Source organism: Tyto alba, unplaced genomic scaffold (genome assembly GCF_018691265.1).
Source record: "Tyto alba isolate M040663 unplaced genomic scaffold, T.alba_DEE_v4.0 Super-Scaffold_16, whole genome shotgun sequence".
NCBI classification, from domain to species: domain Eukaryota; kingdom Metazoa; phylum Chordata; class Aves; order Strigiformes; family Tytonidae; genus Tyto; species Tyto alba.
Window position 1 is genome coordinate 11,900,077 of NW_024881278.1, and position 21,280 is coordinate 11,921,356.

Genomic DNA, 21,280 nt, shown 5'->3' on the forward strand with positions numbered 1-21,280 from the left:
AGGAAGGGCAAGCTACTGAAATAGGAGATTCAGAGGTGAACTACCACTGTTTTATGGAGACGGGGAACAGGCTTGGAGGAAGCAAGTTGGCAGCCTCTGGTGAGGACACAAGACACTGCCATGTGACAGAGGTGAGCCAAAGCTGATCTTCCATAGCGCAGGAAACCAGTGAGACTTTTACAATTTCTTACATTATCAGAAAGTCACGCCAAAGCAGACAGGCTTTTCTGGAAACTGAGTTGAGGCAGGCTCCAGTAAATTCAATGGCATGAGGTGGGATGAGCAGTGGCTCTGAAAAGCACAAGACAGCAAAGATTTCTGTTGACGCTAAAGGACAGCATTTCCAGCATCCTGCAGATCTTGGTAAACCACCACCTCATTTTCTTCCAGGTAGGCCATCAAAATTGCCAAGCCTTCCTAAAAACCAGCAGGGCTATGGAAGGACCAAGCTGCAGCGTGAGAAGACCAAGTGCAGGTCTCGCCCTCTGTTCACCCTCTGCAGAGCCCTCTCAGATCAAGCACTTCCCAGCTCCAAGAGAGGACAAGGTACCTCATGCTTCAAAGTTCCTCTGGAGGTAGGAGTTCCTCCAAAGACATATAGCACAAGGCTTGGAAAATGGCTTAGTTGCCAACAGATAATAGTCACGTTATCTTAAGTAACAGAAATTCAGTCTTACCCATTACACTGGGCGTCTCTAGGGTGCACCTGCCAGAAGTGACAAGGCACCACACAGAAAATCTGCTCCTAAAAGGACAGAACACAGACAACATGGGTAGAAGAGGAAGACTGGGGAAACCACCTGCAAGACCCTCTAGAGCTTTCCCAGGGGAATGGAGCAGGTCTGTCCGGGGCCGCAGCCACTCAAAGTGCCCATATGAAAAGCAGTCCCAGCAGTGACAGCCCACTCACAGCAGTGAGCTCCAGTTTCTTGTGTAACATCCGAAATTCTCTGCAAAGCATTGTCCATCCATTTTGGCTCCACTGCTTTTCAGTGCTATTGAGCTCTTCCTTGTATTTGAAACAGAGTAAGGAGGAACACCCTTTTGTAAATTGCTTTCATTTGTTCTACTTACCATCCCTGAAAAGTTTTCTTACATTTTCTCTGAAAATTAAGCAATCCTACTTCTTTGCTCTATGTATGAGAAATACTATTCAGGCTCTGGCTGTCTGCATTTGCAACAGAAGCGTTCAATGCAGCTTTCCCTACAACTAAATTCTTCTGTAAGCTTAATGACATTACAAAAGTTGTACTAGGAAAAACACCGGGCATTCTTGACTTAAAGAATTTAATTTTTATTATCTTAATTTTTAAAAAATCCAGTGTCCATCATAGTTAGCTGCGTCTTTGTTCACGAGTGTTTATCGTTTCAAGCCAGGTAAGATACTGGTTGTTAAAATTATAGTCCCGATGAATTTTATATTGTTAATACATAATTCCACCTGAGGGCTTGCAACCTACCAGATTCTGATAGAAACTTGCTGTTGTTCACATTTCCATCTCAGTATCACGTAAGGGACAGCCACAGTTCACAGGGGAAGGATCTAAGGATCTCCCACATAGACAGCAGAGGGAAAAGAAAGGGTACTGTTCTTTTCTTCTGATAGCCTGGATTTTTTTCACCGTAATTTGATCTGTGACTTGCAAGCCAGTGAATTGTTCCATTTACATTTTCCTCTCTTTAAATGTGTTTCTTCTGTAGTGCCAGGCCCAGGCCTGCAGGCTCAGATCACAAAGCTGCAGCCCTGGCAAGCTCCGGGTGAGGTAGCTCCTCTGCGCCACCCTCATCCCAGCAGGTAGCCCTGGAGGTGCCAGAACCTCATCCCAAACTCTTCCCCCTGGAATTCCATCCCAGTGAGTCTTCTGCCTTCTCCCAGGACACACCCAACCTCTTGGCAAAGAGGATCAACAGGTCCTGTTTTGCCAAAGTGTCAGGAAATTAGAAAAATTAGAAACAATTTCTAATATTTTCTACATACTCCAAAAAGGAGTCCTTCAGATTCTCATGTACTCTGCACAACATTCAATAAATCTTCTTGCCTTTTAGCTTCCACATTAGGCCTTTCTAATGGTTTTCATGTGGGAAGGGTATTAATTTCTCCTATCTCTTTATCAAGGTCAACATTTGTCTAAAAATAGATCAGATTTTTCCTTTGCTGAGACAAGTGTATACATTTTCGAGACAAGACTGTTCTTCTCCAGTAAATTCTGCTATCATTTTATCTTCTTCCCAATAATTCAGTGCAATATAAACTCAAACAGCAGAGGAAAAAAAAATATCTGAGATTTAAAAGTCCTTAATATAATTTGACTTTAATGACTAGCATATGCAGAACAAATCAGAACTATTAAGATTAATTCTACTATAAATACGGTTTGAAGAGTATTTCACATAAAGATACGGTATTATATATTGCTACAGGTACTTATTAAATTCATTTAACATTTTCCAATGCTAACAAAGTCAGTTTACATTGCTGACTATTTATGTTTATCTTAACGTAATTTTCAGTATATTACCCATTTCATAAAATATTTACTGTTTATGACTATTTTGTCAAAAGTGAAACCTGTTAGTTCATATCTCGCAAGAACTACATGATCTTGGAGACAGAACTCATTACTAGACTTATTTTAACTCTTTGCTCCACTACTTTGCCTTTTACTTTAGCAACAAATTTCTGCAAAAGTCCATCTGATCTGATAATTTAAATCAAAAAGCAAAAGTAAGAGTCAAATTCTTCTCTCCCTCTCATTTAATAAATTAATTTTTTCACTTGGTAGTATTGTCCTTAAAAAAACCCTTGTGAGTTTACATTTAATAAGCATTGTATATTCACTACATATAAATTGGCTATAGAAATTGAGCATATTCGTGTTCTTTTTGTGAGAGATTGAGTGCTTGTTGGCTTCAAATGCTCTTGATCTAGGCTAGATTGATAATCTAAGAGAAACTTGTTCAGACTGAAGATAAACCAGGCTTTCCAGATGTCAAAAGAAACCTTTGGTAAAACTGATTGCCCCCCAAGCCAAGGCGGAGAGTTGCTGTGTCCGACGTAGCACGTGCTAGGCGCAATCTGAAAGCCCCTAGGCAGCAGCAGGCACATGAGGGGTGCAGCACCAATTCCAGTACAGCTGTGCCTTACCCCAAAGGCTGCAGCTCATGAAACCGCACCGAAGCCCTCCGCTCAGACTTTCTCAAACTCATAACTTCATTAAAATACTCTTTCTTGAGTTAGGTGTTCTGCATTTACTATTCAAGTACAAATGGAAGCCTTCTAAGCGTGAGAAGGAGGAAACTTGAAGCTTTTAGTGGGAGGGCAGACAAGGATGAAGACTTTTTGTAGTAGAAAGGGGATGTGTGGAGATTTAAGGTCTTCCGGTATTCCTTTCAGAAGCAGTGAGCTCTGTATGGAGAAAGCTTGCAAGAAGCCACAGGCCACCGCAGACTAGCTTCCGAGTCACTTCATGAAGGAATCCCTAGTGCTTCAAGTGACTGGAAATTACCTGGACTCTTTAATTGTGGGGTTTTAACTCTTCTCAGGACCAAAATGTGTTGTTTATGGGAGACCATAAATACAGTTTTGACACCAGGCCTGGATTTCAGAGGCTACTTCATTAGTTAAGACCTTATCAATTTCTAAAGTTTTGTATTTACAGGGTGAATTAGAATTAAAACCAGTACAGATAAAGTATGATTTCTACTGTTATCTCTGCAATTTCAGATACAAAAAGTTTAAAACTAAAATTCTTCTGGGGCTGTTAGCACGGTAGCTTGCCATGTAAATTAAGCCCAAAGAGGATCATACACTTCTTTCTTTGCAGCTCAGCTGCGTAACCTCAGTATCACAGCAGTGCAAGTATTTGCAGGGGAAGCTTCTGTAAGAAGTTGAGTGGTTCTGAGTTAGCACTGACATGTCTAAAGCTGCCTACACACACAGCAGAGGCAGACAATGAGAACTGCCCCCAAGCAAGTTTCCATGTGGTGGATTTCATAGCCCCAGTCTGGCCCTGGTTTATAAAGGTCCCCAAAAGCTCTTCTCTGTCCCCATCTGTAACCAAGCTAGCAGTTCTGCAGACACAATTATAATTAAAGCAAGTCTGTAAGTCTCTGATTAAAAGAAATATTCAGGAATTAGGGAAAACATGGCCTCTTCTAAACAAACATGGTTTTAATTCACTGCTGAGTAATTCACTGCAAGTAGTAACAGAAGCAGAAAATGCAGAGTAAGACAGAACATGAATTCTTCAGAGTGGCATCTAGCCTTTGTGGGAGGAAGTAAACAGACCTCTGGTAGCAATTACATTTTTTTTTACTGCACAGAGCTTTATTTTTATTATGACCCTGCTGTTGCTCTCAAATTACCTTACATACATACTGTAATAAAGAACAACAGGTTTGCCCAGTTTACAGGGCCAGATAGTTCTTCAAAGTTTAATATATCATTGGATTTATATTCTTTTTAAAAAGCGTTCACATTGATGAACTAAGCCAGTAAATTACTTTTCTAGTCTCATGACAGGCGATATGTGGATAAAACGTTTATTTCCTTTCCTGTTTGTAAGCAATACCTTGTATGTCTGAGCAAATCTGGAGTTGCAGTGAGCACTGTTGGACAGTGACGGGCCCCTGCCATGCCCAAAGCCAGCATCAAGAAAACATGATGGGACAAAGACCTTTCCCCACCAAAATTCAACTCATCTGACGATAGAGTAGAAAGAGCAACAAGATCACAAGTACAAATCAGAAATGAAGCTGGCTTGGTAAAAAGGGAAAATACCCTGTATAAATAGCCAATACCTTTCAACAAAGTTGGAAAAGCAAAGTGCTTCAGTCTTGATATTGATGCTGCTTGGGGTGCTACAAGATCACATCTAGTGTGAAGATCCTGGCACCACTATTACTGAAATGTTGAGCTGGTTAAAAATGAATCTGAAGGAATCGGCAAAGCACATTACAGACACCACCATTTTAAAATCAACACTTAAGATGATTAGTATTTAAATCACAGATGGACAGTTATGTACGTAACTATTTAAATTAATCACATCATTATTTAAACATCAATGAGGTAACACTCTTGCACAGTTTATGCCGATGTCAGCCCAAGACTCCTGTTTTAGAAGTTAATCTTTCAGGTAAGGAAATCTCTGACATCTAAGGCCTTTTAAAATAGCCAGTGTATTTGGTGCTTCTCGGTTGCTTTCCAAACTCATGAAGCAGTAGTTCTTAAGAGGGAAATACAGGTTAGAGCAAATACTTATTTTGAACACACAGAATAGTTACTGGGGTTGTATTTTCAGAAATTTAAGATAGCTAAACATTCTGAAATCACTGGAAGTGTCAGCATAGGTTTAAAACAAAGTTCAGAAAGAACTTCTGAAGATCCAGTTATTAAAACCACTAACAGGAAATAGTGCTGTTTTTCACGAGTAAGAGAGATGATCCATGAGGTGACCAACATTACTGAGAAATTAATTAAGCCCACTAAAAATGCTTTAAAAACGTGTGCTACAATAAACTGTCCATTAAAAAATAATTAACTAGCATTAGAAAGTTTCTTTAACACAGGTTTTACACTGTGTTGTTCAAAAGATTTTCCTACTTTACAACAGTTTGTCATTAGCTTCCTGATTAATCCACTAGGAAGCCAATTATTCACACCATAAATTTTGTAACGTTAATTCCGATATTAGTACAATATCTTTGCCCAAATTTTGTGCCTTCCATAATAATCTGCACAGACCATTTCATACAAACTAGTTAGAATTCGTATTTCTGGAAAACTTTTCATTGAAGAATTCATCTTTGAGACAATGCTGAATACAGCCTTCAGCTTCTTCATAGTGTAGCATTGTTCAGTAACAATTTAGATATCTAAGAGCATTTGAGATATTCAGAAACTGATTCAGAACCCCCTGCTTAGCAGATAAACACAAGCAGCAGTGTTTCCACTTGTTTCAGTTTCTAATGCCACTAAGTTAAATGTAATATCCTATGCCCCTTCACAGCTTTACTACAACAGTATCCAAAATACTGTTCTAATTTTTTTTCCAAGATTCTATTTGTGTATTGAGAGTTTACGATAGTCTAGGACTTAACTGAAAAACCTTTCCTTGAAAAGATGAACGCAGCTCGAGTGATCAAAATTGTCTGTTCCTGAGCATGTTTACTGCTGATTGGTAGGAAGATATCCAAACACATTTCCAAAGAGATGCTGCAAGGAAAAAATGCTGATAAACTAATGTACATCGGAATGGTACCTAAATGCCTATACATTCTATATTAATTCCGGTTTTGATGCTAGGGGCATACTCTGTTGCAAAACTAGTTTGAGATAACAGATACATTTAACTTCAAGCACATTTTTAAACACTCAATGTTCAAAGCATAATTTTACTCCTGCCTGTCAAAAATGGCATAAGCAAAACCTTTTTCTGAATGCAGCCACCCATGAGAAGTAGCATCAGTAACAAGTTCAGCAATTTGATTCAGAGAATTAGAATAACCGAATTGGTACATTCACTGCAAGATGAAAGTCCTGAGAAAAGGCAGCTTCAAAAGAATCTGAAGCAAGTAATTACCTACCAACCCTAACTGAAACAGCCGAAGCAGTATCTGCTTCAGTGAAATGGTTAGGGAGAAAGTAAACACTTCCCAACCCATATTAGCACCACCATGTAGTTTTTAGTTCAACATGAAGCTAGTAAGAAACCATGCAGGTTCTCCCCATCTCCTCTCCATTTTCATGACCACATCCATTTTATCATTAAAAGGAAAAACTGTATCAGAACAGTTCCACAGTTGCGATCAATACAGACCAGATGCTCCTCTGCCTCTGAGCAGACAAGGTGGTGAGAAACGCTAACGGGGACTCAGTGCACTCCACATGCTGCAGCATTAGGTACAGAAATGCAGCCTTGTTTAAAGAAAAGTAGCCTCGATACTATGAGGAACTAGGCTGGTCTAATTACTTAAGCTCACCTCACCAGGAACAGCTGTTAACATCTCACCACAATACCACACTGTGCAAGCTGGGCATAACCAGAATTAAGAAAAAAGTCAAGATGGTTCTGTGGAGTTGATTTTATTATTACATATTAATAATACATATCAACACAGCTGATATCAGAGTAAACCCTTATGGGACAAAGTACCACCATAACGCTAATTATGGAACAGAAGATCAGTGTAAAGTGTGGAGCAGCACAGCATCTGATTATTAAAAGAAAAAAAATATCAATGCTGTGAAAACTTATGGTATTAGACTTCACTTAAAAAATCTTAGAAGAAGAGGCCTAAAGTTCACAAACTTCCCAAAACCTAGGAAAAGCCATGTGCATCCCCCCTGTGAATCCATCAGGACTTAATTCAATGAAGACTTTTTGCAAATTCAGTGTTTAAATCTTCCACAGATTTCATATTATTCTCTACTGTAAGAGCACAGCAAGCTGATCTAGTCTACACACATACTGTTTTACTCTTTTGAGGCAAATTACAATCACAATTTCCCCTAGCTTTAAACAGCTATTTCAACCAATATATATACATGTACGTGTAAACAAAATGCCTAAGTAAGGACTTAAAGCAATTTCACAGAAGTATCCCAATTCAGCTATTTGTGCTCTTTACTTCAGAATCCAAAGTGCCAAATACAAGCAGCAGAAGTTTCTGCGATTGCAGTCTAAAAAAAAACCCGATCCCATTTACTTGTGTGAATTTAAAGCCACAATTCCAATTAATTCATAAGGGCTGAGAACAAGAATAATACATTTACAATAACCGCACAGCTTGCATGGGCAAAAAAAGTCTGAAAACTATTTTTTAAACTGTTATTAACAAGTAAAGGAATGTACGCATGTTGACAATTTAACATAACTCAAAAATAGACAACTACTGCACTGATCCAAATCTGTTAATGCATAATCATATTTGAAAATATACAAAATCTGAAGTTATTACATGAAATCAAAACCTGATTTTAAAAAGTGCACAGTAAAAACTGAAGGTAATTACTATATAAGTTATCCACAGAGTGTGTGTTTCCTGGTTTAGAGCCAACATTAAGTTCTGTTTTATCTGTTACAGGTTCTAAATATTTTAAAGCCATTTACAGCACCAAATCAGTTTTTACTAGACCAAATACCACACTCTGCTTCCTGGAACAAACAGGAATTGGACAATGAACATTCACTATCTGCATCCCGTGCAGCAGCAGCTTCCGAAGACAGTCGATTAGCTGTAAGCTATCGATTTTTGTTCTTTTTAGAACTGGCCTGCAACAAGAAACAAGTGAACAGAACATATAATTCAGATAAGAAAATCTAGACCGATAACATAAAACCTGACATCTGATAATTTATGCCTACAGCAAACAAAGTAGTAGTGTCAAACTGAAAATAAACAGTCCATAGGCTTTTAATAATGGAAACTTGTAACTGCTTGCTCTGTAAATCCCTCTGTCGTTACAGGCATAACAGAGGAAAGTACCAGCTATTTCAAATAAGCACAACAGTACCTTACTTCAATTGAAACCTGTGGAAAAAAGACACTGAGTTATGTCCCAAGACATTCAATTGTATTAACACCACTAACATTGTAAGGGCAGTTAAGGCAAGTCAAATCATAATTCACCCTTAAGTGATATTTCAAATATAGACCTTATAAGGTAACTGCCTCAAATTAAAATCAATCCCCCACTCTATCATTTTGTTCCAAAACAAATTTAATTTTTACTTGGTCTATACAGAATAGTCCTAGTTCAGAAAATAACTTGTTCTACAGCTAACCAACTCACATTTGACTTGCAACAAATCCACAAGGCAAACATGTAACTTAAAATAAACTTCTGTGCAATAGGTACTTGCTGTCAATTCTCTGGCTTCCTACTTCCTTACGGTAACAGTTTTTAATTTAACCAATAACTCTCTCCAAGTGATAAGGGCTTTAACTGGATCATTTTAATTTCAACTGAATTGCCTTCTGCATTTGGTAACATTTGAAAAATCTGTGTCTACTGGTTGTGAGATTCTGAACTACCTCCTCACAGACAGAGTACCACTCCAAGTCTTAGAAATATGACAAGTGAAAGACTCCAGAAAACTTTTTATGAAAACACAAACTGCTGTGGTCAGTATGCAGCCAAGAGCTCCCTCTAAAAACAGAAGAGCTTATACACCAAAAAGTAATTTTACACATTACAACGCCAGGTCAAAACACTCAGACATCTGAAGAAAAAGTTCTACACATGGGGGGAAGAGTTTACTCTAAACGAAAATCACCCTCATGGGACTTTTAATGAAAACATGGGTTTGCTGATTTTTTTTTTCTGTTTTGTTTTGGGTTTTTTTAACCCTTCAGTGAAATCAGCTTCCATGCATTTCACAATTAAGGAGAATAATGCTAGTTTATTAGTTTCATAGCCAGACAAGTGAAAGGTAAAGACCTTCACATCGGTATCTGTTCCTCCATAGAACCATCAGAGTAAAATATACCATGGTTTAATCATTGACTGCTCAAAACAGCAGACTTCTATATTTTTCAACATTAACATTAAAATAAGTCAAAAACTTGTTTCTGCTAAATAGGTAAACTCCTTGCTCGGAAAATAATTTAAGTGTGCATTTTAAGTTCACAGAAGAACGTAAGTGGCAACTCTTTCATTTCTACATGAGATGCAGACGAGCTAGAATATGGAAATAAAACAGAATAGCTGCCAAGAAGAGAGTATACTGCAACAGAGAGGAGTGCAGAAAGGACACTCCTACCAGTAAGTTAATCAAACACCCGGTATCACTAGCTAGATTTGCAAGTAGTTCCATTTTCACCACATATAAACAAAAAAAGGTGCAGATCTTCCACAAGAGGGTACACTTTGAAATCCTACTTTGAAGAAGTGACAAAGTGTTCTTTTACACATGTATGTTTTGCAATGATTTTTTCTTCACTGAAATGTGCAGGACCAGTTTTGGAGTACTCTTCCCAACTGGCCAAGAATAAGAACTATCTCTTGTGAATTGGTTTGTTAAAGGGTAGCACTGCAGGAAATGCCAAATGCAACCCACAGACCTCCAGACTGCAGCCAGTGCCTAATGTCAGCTTACCTTACTAGTCATCTTTAGTGTATCAATTTCTTCCCTTTGTTTAGTTAAGGTTTCATTCATACTGCAGAGATGGTCACTCATCATACTTAACTGATCCTCATAACTTCTTTTTGTTGTCATCAATTCATCCTAAGGGAAAAAAAATAACCAAAAGCCTTTGTTCAATACTAGTGACGACTGGCAAAGCAGACAACTTTTATCTCCAATTAGTAAGCTACAGTACAGTGCTGAGTGTACACAATTAAGCTAAACCATTAAAAAAAAAAAAAACCCACTTTATGAAAGGAAGTCAATAGCTATTTTGATTTTACCTCAAGTCTCATACGTGGTCTGTTCCTCTCATTTTTGCTGTTTCCTTTATAAATTTTCCCCCTGCCTTTTATGGCTTACATAAAAGACTAACAGCTAAGCTTTCCAACATTGCTTCCAGCCAAGAAACAAGTATGTATAAGTTTATACGTTTAGAGCATGGCCTGTACATGAACATGTGACATACAAAGCTGAAGGAACCAGCAATCCACATGCAGTTGCAGAGCTATGATCTCTCCAGGATTAGAGAGGCATGGTGGGATAGTGTGCATGACTAGAATGCAGCAATGGAGCAATACATACACTTTAGGAATGACAGGATAGAATGGGAGAAATCATGCTTTATCTCCTAGATCGGGATCAGAGGAGAACAAGGATAATATGGCAGGCATCTGCCATAAGTAGATAAAAATCTCTCAACCCCAGACTCTGATCCTTACAAGGGATTTTAACTACTCTGACATCTGGAAGAATAGCAAGGTAGAACACAAGCAATTCAGGAGTTCTCTTGAGCATGGTAAAGAGCTTCTTGATACCAGTGATCAACAGGCCTAAGTGATGCTCTCCGCTGGACCTGTTACTCACAAATAAGGAAAAGCTGGGCAGGGATGTGAAAGCCAATGGAAGCCTTGGCTGCAGCAACCATGAGTTAGTGGAATTTAAGATCCTGAGGGAAGCAAGCAAGATGAATAGAACAATTACAGCAACCCTAGATTTAAGAGTAGATTTGGGCTTTTTCATGATCTGCTTGCTAAGACCCCAGGTAAAACTGACCTGGAAGTTAAAGGGGCCCAGGGAAGCCGAATGATCAAGGACAGAGCAAAGAACAGTCCAATGCTTAGGAAGTGGAGCAATTGTGGCAGAAGGCCAGCACAGCTATACAGGAAACTCCTGATTCAACAGCATGATCTGAACTCCCTCTGCTCTGACCAAAGGAGGGAACCAGATTACCTTCATAGGACCCTTCCAACCTAAACAATTCTATGATTCAATATTATGAAGACTATTAAACATACAAATGGTGCGCCTGCTATCTTTTGTTAGCAAGTTTAATATGTAATTGGAGATGAACATTTCGTGCTGAGTTTGATATTGATTGTGGAATTTGTTAAAGGAACAAATCAAAAGAGCACTTTGTGTTTATGAACAATTCTTTCAACTGTATACCATTATATTCATGGTCTGTATAGAGCATTTTAGGTACTCACCATCTCAGACAGGTGAGCAATAAAGATATGAACTAAATATAAAGAAAACATGAAGGCATTTAGGAACTGAGTATTTATATATACTTCATTTTATTACTGGCTTCTTTCTCAGCTGTGTGGAGGGGAAGAACAAAAGGACAGGACATTCACAGGATGTCTGGCATAAGAGTTTATTAACTATTATCAACAATGGCTTCTTAAAGATTACCCCAAAGTAATTTTTGCTTAACAAAAACCAACCCTGGCATTTCTACAACTTGCCGTCCCAGATGCTAGAAAGGATTAAGAATCTGGTATATCATCTGAAGTCAGTCACACAACCACACCCTTCGATATTAAGACCCATTTTCATAAAAAGCCTTGATATCAAATTTGCTAAAAGACAGGCTTGGCTACTATACCCTCTTCTGTGCAAGTATGTTGCACTTCACCTTTATACCTGGGATTTGAAGTGTTATTATTTAAGCCCCTTCTCTATATACCATTAGTTTTTACATCACATAACTAAGGACCTACTATAAACATGACCATGCTCAAGCATTGTAATTTTCCTTCTCCAACCTCCCCTTACACATGACTACAAAATGCATCTATTACGTAACACTTTACTTGCCTGTAATCTACTGATGTTTTGACTAGCTAGTTTCAGCTCTTCTGTGAGCGATTCCTTGGATTTCTCTGCTAAAGACAATCTTTTGGCAAGTGCTCGACACTGTCAAACAGAACAGAATAGGAAGGGTAGAAGGGAGGAAAGTTAGTTCCAAAGTATTGCCTTGTGCCATCTTCAACTGATTGCTTTGGATATTTCCATCTTTCTGGAATCCTTAGATTTCACGAAACTTAGTCAGAGATTGGCCACATATCTAAATGAAAAGGTAATCCAATATTTAACATTAAAATTTTCATTTCATTTTACAGAATTTACCATATTGCCAAATCCTCTAAATACTGTATTTTTCACATAATTACTAGGAAATATTTCACAAGTAAAAAAGCAACGCAAACAACTTGCTTCATACATTGCTCAAATATCAGAGAAAGATGGTTCTTCCATACTATATCATCTACCATTAAAAAATATTTACGAGGATTTTCTGTGTCAACCTGAAGCTTTGGTATATTCCACATCAGTTAATTACACAAATCAAAATGGCCACTACTGTCAAGAAAAACTACCTCATGATTTGAAATGAAAACTGGAAACCACAGATTCAATTAATTATTTTGTTAATTCTTTAAGTTAAGTATAACTTATGCCTAAGAACCAATTTCTCAGGAGGAGAGCTGTTTTCATCACTTCATGATACACTCAAATATTTTTGAATGACATCAGCATCACTTTAAGATTAAGTCAAAACTATTTTGGTAACTAAAGCCATCTGCTTCAGCTCATATGAACAAACATATACACGATACACATTATACCTCTTAAAATACTCAAGACAAGGCTACCAAAGGATTTATTAAAAAAAGTTTTTCTACACTATCTATTTTTATGCACACTAGACCACAGCCAGAACACATATTCCAGGAACAGATTTTTATGACACATTATGTTCCATATATTTAAACTCACTGTCATAACACTTGCCTGTGGAAAGTTCAAAAAGGGGTTTACAGTTTTCAGTATAGACACTGCCTGGGTGCTCACCTCAGCATGAAAGTGTACTGATTTGCTGTCAGCAAGCTGCAGGTGAGATGTAAGTTCTGCTATCCTTGCCATATAGTGGGTTTTTATCAGGTCTTCACGAGACTCAGCATCTGGAGCCTGGCAAAGCAAAAATTTAAGTAGACAAATATTTATGTTTAGTAGAATGAATACCTGCATTACAACATTGACCTCTACACTGATTTTTCTTCCCTCCTGAGGCCTGTCTGCTCTACCCAAAAGTATTAAATTCCCCAAACCGATAAATTGCAGCAGGTCATTCTGCAATTTGTCACCCTGATGGTGACTCTTGATGTCAGACTTCCTTAAAGGACAAAGAGCTGACTACAGATATAAGAAGTTAGCTTGATTTAACATAACAAGTCTCTGATGAAGATTAAAGTCCACTGCAGAAGTAGACTGCTTTCACCTACATAAATACTAGCTTTTCCCAACAAGTAAGAATTCTTTCACATAACTAAATCTGAGAAGCTCACAACAGTCAGAAATATTTCTAACATTGCATGTTCCAGAAATTTCTTTTGAGATGTGAACTTTAAAAAAAAAACACAACTCACCAGCTTACTGTAAGTTACAGAGTAACCCACTAGAGGCAGCTTTCATATCATTTGTTATTACCTTCAAGTTCAGCACTATGCAGTAGCTTTTAAGAACTTGTATCAGTTATTATCTGGTCCTGACCCCCTTTTTAATCATACCTTCATAAGAAAAGGAAGAATAAACTAAAATACACCTCAGTTCCCTTAAGTGTTAGTAAAGGGAAAGCACTGAAACTTACTCTGCTAAGTTCCTGCTGGGGCAAGTGTTACTCTATAGCAGTGCTAAAGAGTTAACATTTTGTCCCACAGCTGGTTTGAAGTTTCTTTCAGTGTGAGCTCTGGTTTGGGATAGCCTTTTCTTGGTGTTAAACACCAGGCACTACAGTCAGTGACTTTTTTGCAGCTTGAGCCCTTCCTCAAGAATTGAGGCTTGGAATGCAGTTAGGGTTACTGAAATACAAACATACCAATGCTTTCCTCAAATCACAGAGAACAAACCTGGACCACAGCTCACACTGCTCCAAACTACTTACACAAATAAAAGGTAACAGTTCACTAAACAGAAGAAGAAAATCAAGAAATACATGGTTTTCAGAAACCTGAACATATAGTATACAGACTGCATGGGTGACTCGTGTCATAAAACATCTTGGTGATTAGACTTCTGGAATAATTTTAACAGAATCAGAAATGAAGTATTTACCAGATGTACTTTGATAATGTTTAAAACAGATTACCTTTTCATTATCAGTAGTTATAGTCAACATTCCAATCTAGAACAAGGAAGAAAATACACTTGAGAATTGCAAAAATAGATGCCATAGCTGCAAGTCATTTCAGCTTCAGTCATAGAAGGACTTCAAACTAAAAAAATCTTGTAACAGTTAAAACTAAAATCAAATTTAAGTACTTGCACCTGCAAACAAACAAGGGTAATAATATAAATGAATGCCTCAAACAGAATTAAAGCTGACACCTAACTCTCCAAATATATCCTTTGCCTTACAATGTACACAGGGAAAAAGCAAAAAAAAGCAACAAGATGCAGCTAGCTTGTATAACTATGCAACTGCTCGATTACTTTTCATGTTTAAGAGCAAGAAAAGCCAACTTGGATTTCTTGAGTACCTTCTGAATTCCTTTCTTTCCACTTTGACTAGTAAATTACATTGACAGTTCAGTGTGAAGCACTGACAGAACACTAGCAGGAGGGGTGTATGCCAATAACTAGTTTCATGGAAAAGTATCTTCATAGAGAATCAGAGGGGGTTTTTTCTAATCAACAGGACTAAAGATTTAGGTTTATAGGAAATATTTATACAATATATTGACCTGTGAGTTACATTAAGCATTGTGGCTAGGAGTTTGAGGAAAATGCCTTTTTCTAACAGATCAAATATAGTATCAAAAACTTAAAGATGCCATTTTACTTCAAAATTGGAAATTTCAAAACAATCCACTGGTTGTTTTTATCCTGAAGCAGGAAAGTGGGGAGAGAAAAAGAAAAAAAAAAAACTATTGACTGCTAAGCTGAGTAGATTATTTCTTACAGATGACATTCCTGTTAATACCACTTCAGAAGTGGTAATTCAGAGCAAAGGCCAACCCCTTTTAAATACTAGCAATAAATAGGAAAAAGCTATTTACCCACATAGAAGAGCAAGGACAGAATGTATGCCATATCAAAAAGCAACTGTTGAACCCAAGTTGTATGCACCTATGAAGGTTATGTAAAGATTAGCGCTCCAGAGAAAACTGAAAGCTTGAATAACTTCAAGTTAAAATTAAGCTATAGTAAACTGACCTGTAAGAAGTCTTACAACCCATTTAAAAATACTAATTACCTACTTCTGTTTGCTTTAACATACCTAGAGATGAAAAGAAGTATTAGAAACTCAGAGCTGACCTGAGATACATACTACTTGCAAGGCTTGACTATAGTATGAAAAATCTAGAAGTTAAGCACCTATTATTTCCCAGTCAGTCATACAAGTAGAGAACTACAAAAATATCTCCATGATACTGGACACAGTGAACAAAGTCTCAAAATCCAAGAGGTTCCAAACTCTGCAGAAAGTATTAGCAAGCAGCTTTGTAAAATACAAGGAGCCCAAGTGTGAATGCATTTCAGCTCAGTGAAAAAGCTTTCATTATTAGTGTTCCACTGATCAAACAGTACTACTATTAAAGAAAGTGGATTTTTCTCTACTGAAGGAAAAAGGTCACTTACCAGACTAGTACTCTTAATAGGTTCCCTCAGACTCTTTTCTGCGGTTTCCTTCTTTTGTTCAGCTACATTTGGCAAAACAGAATGCTCTTGTATAGTTTCAGTTAAATGTCCACTAAGAGAGTTCTTCAGTTTTTGGTTTTCTTTCTCTAGCTTTATTTTAGCTAGCTGGGCCTCCAACATCCAGTGTTCTTTTTCTTGTTCAAGTTTTGCAATTTTCTCCAAACTCTGCTGGACCTTTAGGAGGGAAAGTTTACAGTCCAGGTTATTGAACACATGTGGAAAACAGCCACACACAGGAAATGTTTGAAGACAGTATTATTTTAAGCCATTACATAAGTGACCTAAGGAATAATGCAGCAGGTAAACAACTACTGATTCAGGCTGTGCACTTAACTGCGATCATGTGTCAAAAGTAACCATGTTACTTAGTCAGTCTGAAACATGCATCAAAGTTACAGCTCATAGAACTGACAATATCATTAGATGAAAAATCAAAGAGGGGAAGAATTTTATGAAAATGTGAAGATGTGTGCCCAGCACTAGCATTCCCTTGTTCTATGCTAGAAATAATTCTCTGCCCTCTTAGCTGCCCTACCACACAGACAGAACCACCCACTTGTCCAGATAAGAAATCAACTATGGAATAGTACACATCATATCACTCCACACATTTCTGTTGAAATTTATCTACTAATATACTTTGAATATTGACCACTACAAAAAACAATGAAAATGAAACAAAACAAAAAAACCCGAACAAAACAAAACAACAAAACACCAAAGTCTTTCTTCTATAAAAGTTCAATGATGGTGACTCAAGCACAGTCTAAGCATTCAGGATAATATAGAACTTTTAGTATTAATCAGTTAGTCTCATTCATGAGATGGGAAAACTGTGTAGGCCTTTTAAATAGGCCTCACCTTCCAGAAAAAAAAAAAGATATATATGCATGCTGCAAGAATGATAAACTGTAATCTATTACGACATTAACTGAAAAGCCACTGTTCTTAAACCAGTGCTAATAAATCCTGCACAGTCCAAAAAAAGCACTCAAAAGAATATATGAGAAATTAATACTTCAGTATACCTTATTCTTTGTCTTTATTTTGCATTTATTTGAATTATTAAAGATTGCCTGACTTCTTGTATTTATAAATTAAGACATCAATGGTATAATCCTTTCTCTTAATTACATGTATATTCTGCAGGTACAGAAGAACAAGTCTTGGATAAAACTTACCCTTTTCAGGCTGGGTTGCTTTCAAAACTTTACAAGACATCTACAGTCTAATTTTAAGCTTCAGTATATGCCTACATAGGCATAACCAACCACACAGATAAATATTTGATACTACTTTACGTTTATAAAATCCACTAACATACCTGTTAGTAAAATTTATACCAAAATACCTGTTGTGCAAGACCTTCTCTACTTTCTGTGGAACTCAGAAGAACTCTGCGATTGGCTAAAGCCTCTTCATAAGGCACTGAATCGACACAAGCCTGCAGAAGCATAAAAGAAACCTCAAAACATGTTTTACAGTAGATCAGAATACGTATTCTACATATATTTTCTTATTGCTATCCTTAATTTAAAGGGAAGAAAACCATCTTCCAAGCGTTTATGAGCCAGTAGAAAATTGGTTTGAGCTCACAAAAAACACCACCCTAAAACACACACCTGAATAAAAAGTGCTCAGAAAACTCCAGGTATTAATGAAAATGGACCTTAAGATGCATTTGATCATTAAAGACATTGCAGTAAAGTGATTAAATAACAACTGTTAAACACAACATCACTAAATTGCTAATTTTAGTGGAGACAAACAGGGAGATCTGGCAGCATTCGGTCCTTTGGTTCAGCACATTTTCTCCAGCATAGCTCTTTCAGCTGCCTTTTTTTTTTTTTCTTTTGTTGCTCTCCACTGTCTTCCAGTGAATGCAAGTATAACAATACGATGTCATTCACTCCATATTCCTTGTGGATATGGGAGGAAATTTAAATATGCAGCTATCCTTTTCTCCATGGAGTCTTGGAACAGAAATAATTAGTGGAAATGGATAACAGCAGAATTGGCATATACCCTCAAGTTGTGAGGGCAGCTATGTTATCTATATTTTTCAATAGCATTATTGCTTTAAGGGTTCCATTCCACAGCCAAAGATTCTTATTCAGAGATTCTCATCCATTCCAAATACTGAAATCTTTAGATCGTACCCTCTTTGGCATAACCAGCTATCAACAGAACTGTGCTTTCTTTGTGCAAGCATGCTAGCTGAACAAACCTTCTTCAAAGACTTCATGTATGCAACCGCCTTTTTCTTGTACTGTAGCATACACTCAGCTGAAAGAGGGCTGATGAACTCCGTTCCTCCTTTGGGGCCATAGCTCAGTGAAGCAGTGAAGTGATCCAAGTTGTTGCTAAAGAACGAGGCGATCTAGACACATCAGGAAAAGTCACTTTTCAAATTACATTGACCAGAAAGATTCATCAGAGCAATTCCTCTTTCAAGAGGAAGACAAGTATTTAGTGAAACTGGACCTCACAACAAGAATTTCAAACAAGCTACGGGGTCTTTCACATAACTTAAACCTTACTAATGCAAAGCATCCTCTTCACAGTATCTACTTTTATCATCCATTCAGTTGTTTTTAACTTGTAGTCTGAAAATATCTTGGAACAAACCTGATACCACAGCTTATTAATACCAGAGACACACATAGTTGAATAATTTGGAAATACTAAGATTTTGGGGGGTTTTTGGTTTGTTTGTTTGTTGTTTCTTTGTTTGTTTGTTTGGTGGGTTTTTTTGTTTGGTTGGTTTGTTTTCTTTTGTTTTGTTGTTGTTGCTGCTGTTTTTTGTTTTTTTTAAAACTTGAAAAAATTAGCATTATATTGAAACAAAAATATCCTTTACCTTGCCAACTCCATTTGTTAAAGCCACAACAGAGGATAAAATACAGTCATTTGTAGTTATGAGTTTCTGTGTGGCAGTTGGAACATCTTGTTCTAATGTAGCTTTCTGACTGTAGTGCTTGGAAATATCTAGAAATAGAAACACACATTTATGTCAAATTATGATTTTTATCTATTTCAGCAACCATTTTCAAATTCAGCTTATGACCTCAGGCTTTGAGTGATTCTTCCCCCAAGTTGTACAAAAATTAAGTCCAGACACTCTTAGTTCTTCAGTATACTGCCTTAGACAACTGTTCGTGATCATAAGGAACAGACATTATGCCTGTTACACAATGCAGAATATTATATTTACGTGTACTCTGTATCCCAAAAATCACAGCTATATAGGGGATCGAAGCTCACGTTGAACTAACAATTTTACAAATATACTTTCCACTTCCATAAGTTTACATCAGGTCACTTAAAAGTAGAATTTTTAGTCATGTTCAATATCTGAGTGTTAAGCTTACATGACTTATAAGGGAAGCGTATTTTAACTCTATCAGAGCAAATCTAAAAGATTACCAGAAGTTTAGAATGCTATTTCCTATATTTTGAAATTATTTCAGGAAAAATTAACAGAACAGTCTTCAGAGATGAAAATAAAAAAAACAAAGACACATAAAACTTTTTTAAAGTCATTCACAAAAATATCTTAGCTTAAATATATTAATTAATTTCAAAAGCCCTGGAATTTAAAAAGATTCAAGTATTTATCATGTAAGAAGAAACATTCTCAACTTGGCCTAATTAAAAATAAATAATTATTTGTAAAGTGAACAATTTGCACTTGTTTTACAATAGATTATTATTGCTACAGAATGGAGAAATCCCAGGTCATCACCACCAGAAATTACCATTTCAGGGAAGCTTAAGAAGTCAGAAATTAGTTTAGGTTGGGAAGGAAGGAGAGAAGTGACAAATCAAGCATTCTAGAGTAGAGGAGTGAGAGATGTTAAGCACAACATTTCTGTTGCTACCTAATGAGTTCTACTGACAGTTTTCTTCAGTGCTTAATTTTCTTTATTTCCTTTGTTAAAGTTGAGATGATTTTATATTATAGTAACTATATTCCGAGGTAGAAGGTATTTATCAACAAACTCATATACGCTACAAACCTCTTTGTTTACTGTCTCAATTTGACATATAATCTCTAACATTTTTTTTTTTTTTTTAAACAGGGACTCTGCAAAATGGGACCATGCTATTGATGTTATTACTAAAAGAAACAAACAAAAAAAAAAAATTTGATTAACATTTTAAAAGCTTAATGTTCAAACAGCTGACCAGTACTAAAACAGTTCACCTGTAAGAATTATTTTCTCCCTGGGAACAGCTATATGGTACAAATATGGAAACATCAGTGTTTTAAAACTCCCTGAGTTTTAACTGAACATCACTTCACTAAAAACATAACATATCCATGTTCCTCTGATAAAAGGAAGGCAAGCCATTTTCAAGAAGAAAGTTAAGTTTCAAAAAGAACACAGACTTCTTCATAAGCTTTGGTTATATATTCATGTCAAAAATAGTAATCAACCTAAAAGTAATAAGGAAAAAAATCCACTTTGAAGGCAGGTACTACTTCAACAGTATGTAAGCAGGGGAAAACATGTACATTTAATAGCATTCCATTCTGTATGCTAGCTCCACTTAGAGCAATGAAGTTCAGGAAGTAAAGTGATACTGCTCAGGAAGATCTAGAGCACCACAATTAAATACTCCAGCAACTTAGGAGAACAAAGCTAATAGAATGGAGGAGTGAAAAACATGCATGCATGTCTAAAGCAGTTATTAGGTTTAGTTTCTTACTTTACTTTATAAAGGCAAAACAAACCAGATTTATCACATATTACACATTCAACATTGTTACCAAATAAACCTGTGCTATGTTAAACAGAAAGAAGCAGAGCTGAAACGTAACAATATTCCTGTACTCTCACCTTTTAAAGTGTCGTGAAATCCATGAAGAGTTGCAGCAATGTTTGTAAACACCACATTGTAATTTGTCTTAAGAAGTCCTTCTGGTTTTGTACCTATGAGTACCACATAGAAAAGAAAAAAAACAACACTAAGATCTGACCATGAATGAAAAGACTTAGCTCTGAAAGTAATCCAATTTCCACCTACTAGAAACATTTGCATGGAGTGTAAGACTTGTAACAGACACATTTACTTAAATTTCCCCTTCTGTATCAAATAGATATATACCAAATTTTGCCAGAGTAGACAGGTAGAAGACTTCCAAGTTTCCTAAATTT

At 36.8% G+C, this 21,280-nt stretch overlaps 1 protein-coding gene across 4 annotated transcripts in view; it reads right to left on the reverse strand.

The window, feature by feature from the left end:
* Positions 1-7,071: 7,071 nt before the first annotated feature.
* Positions 7,072-21,280, reverse strand: part of PPP1R21 (protein phosphatase 1 regulatory subunit 21) — a 33,033-nt gene continuing 18,824 nt past the window's right edge. For all 4 annotated transcript variants that reach the window (XM_042789530.1, XM_042789531.1, XM_042789533.1 and 1 more), the window contains 10 exons: positions 20,963-21,055; positions 18,979-19,106; positions 18,346-18,498; positions 17,470-17,562; positions 16,059-16,292; positions 14,566-14,601; positions 13,272-13,388; positions 12,234-12,332; positions 10,104-10,232; positions 7,072-8,276 (listed from right to left, as the gene is read on the reverse strand). In XM_042789530.1, the coding sequence (XP_042645464.1) occupies positions 8,247-8,276; positions 10,104-10,232; positions 12,234-12,332; positions 13,272-13,388; positions 14,566-14,601; positions 16,059-16,292; positions 17,470-17,562; positions 18,346-18,498; positions 18,979-19,106; positions 20,963-21,055 (1,112 nt within the window). In that variant the 3' untranslated portion in view covers positions 7,072-8,246. The remainder of the gene's footprint in view (positions 8,277-10,103; positions 10,233-12,233; positions 12,333-13,271; positions 13,389-14,565; positions 14,602-16,058; positions 16,293-17,469; positions 17,563-18,345; positions 18,499-18,978; positions 19,107-20,962; positions 21,056-21,280) is intronic.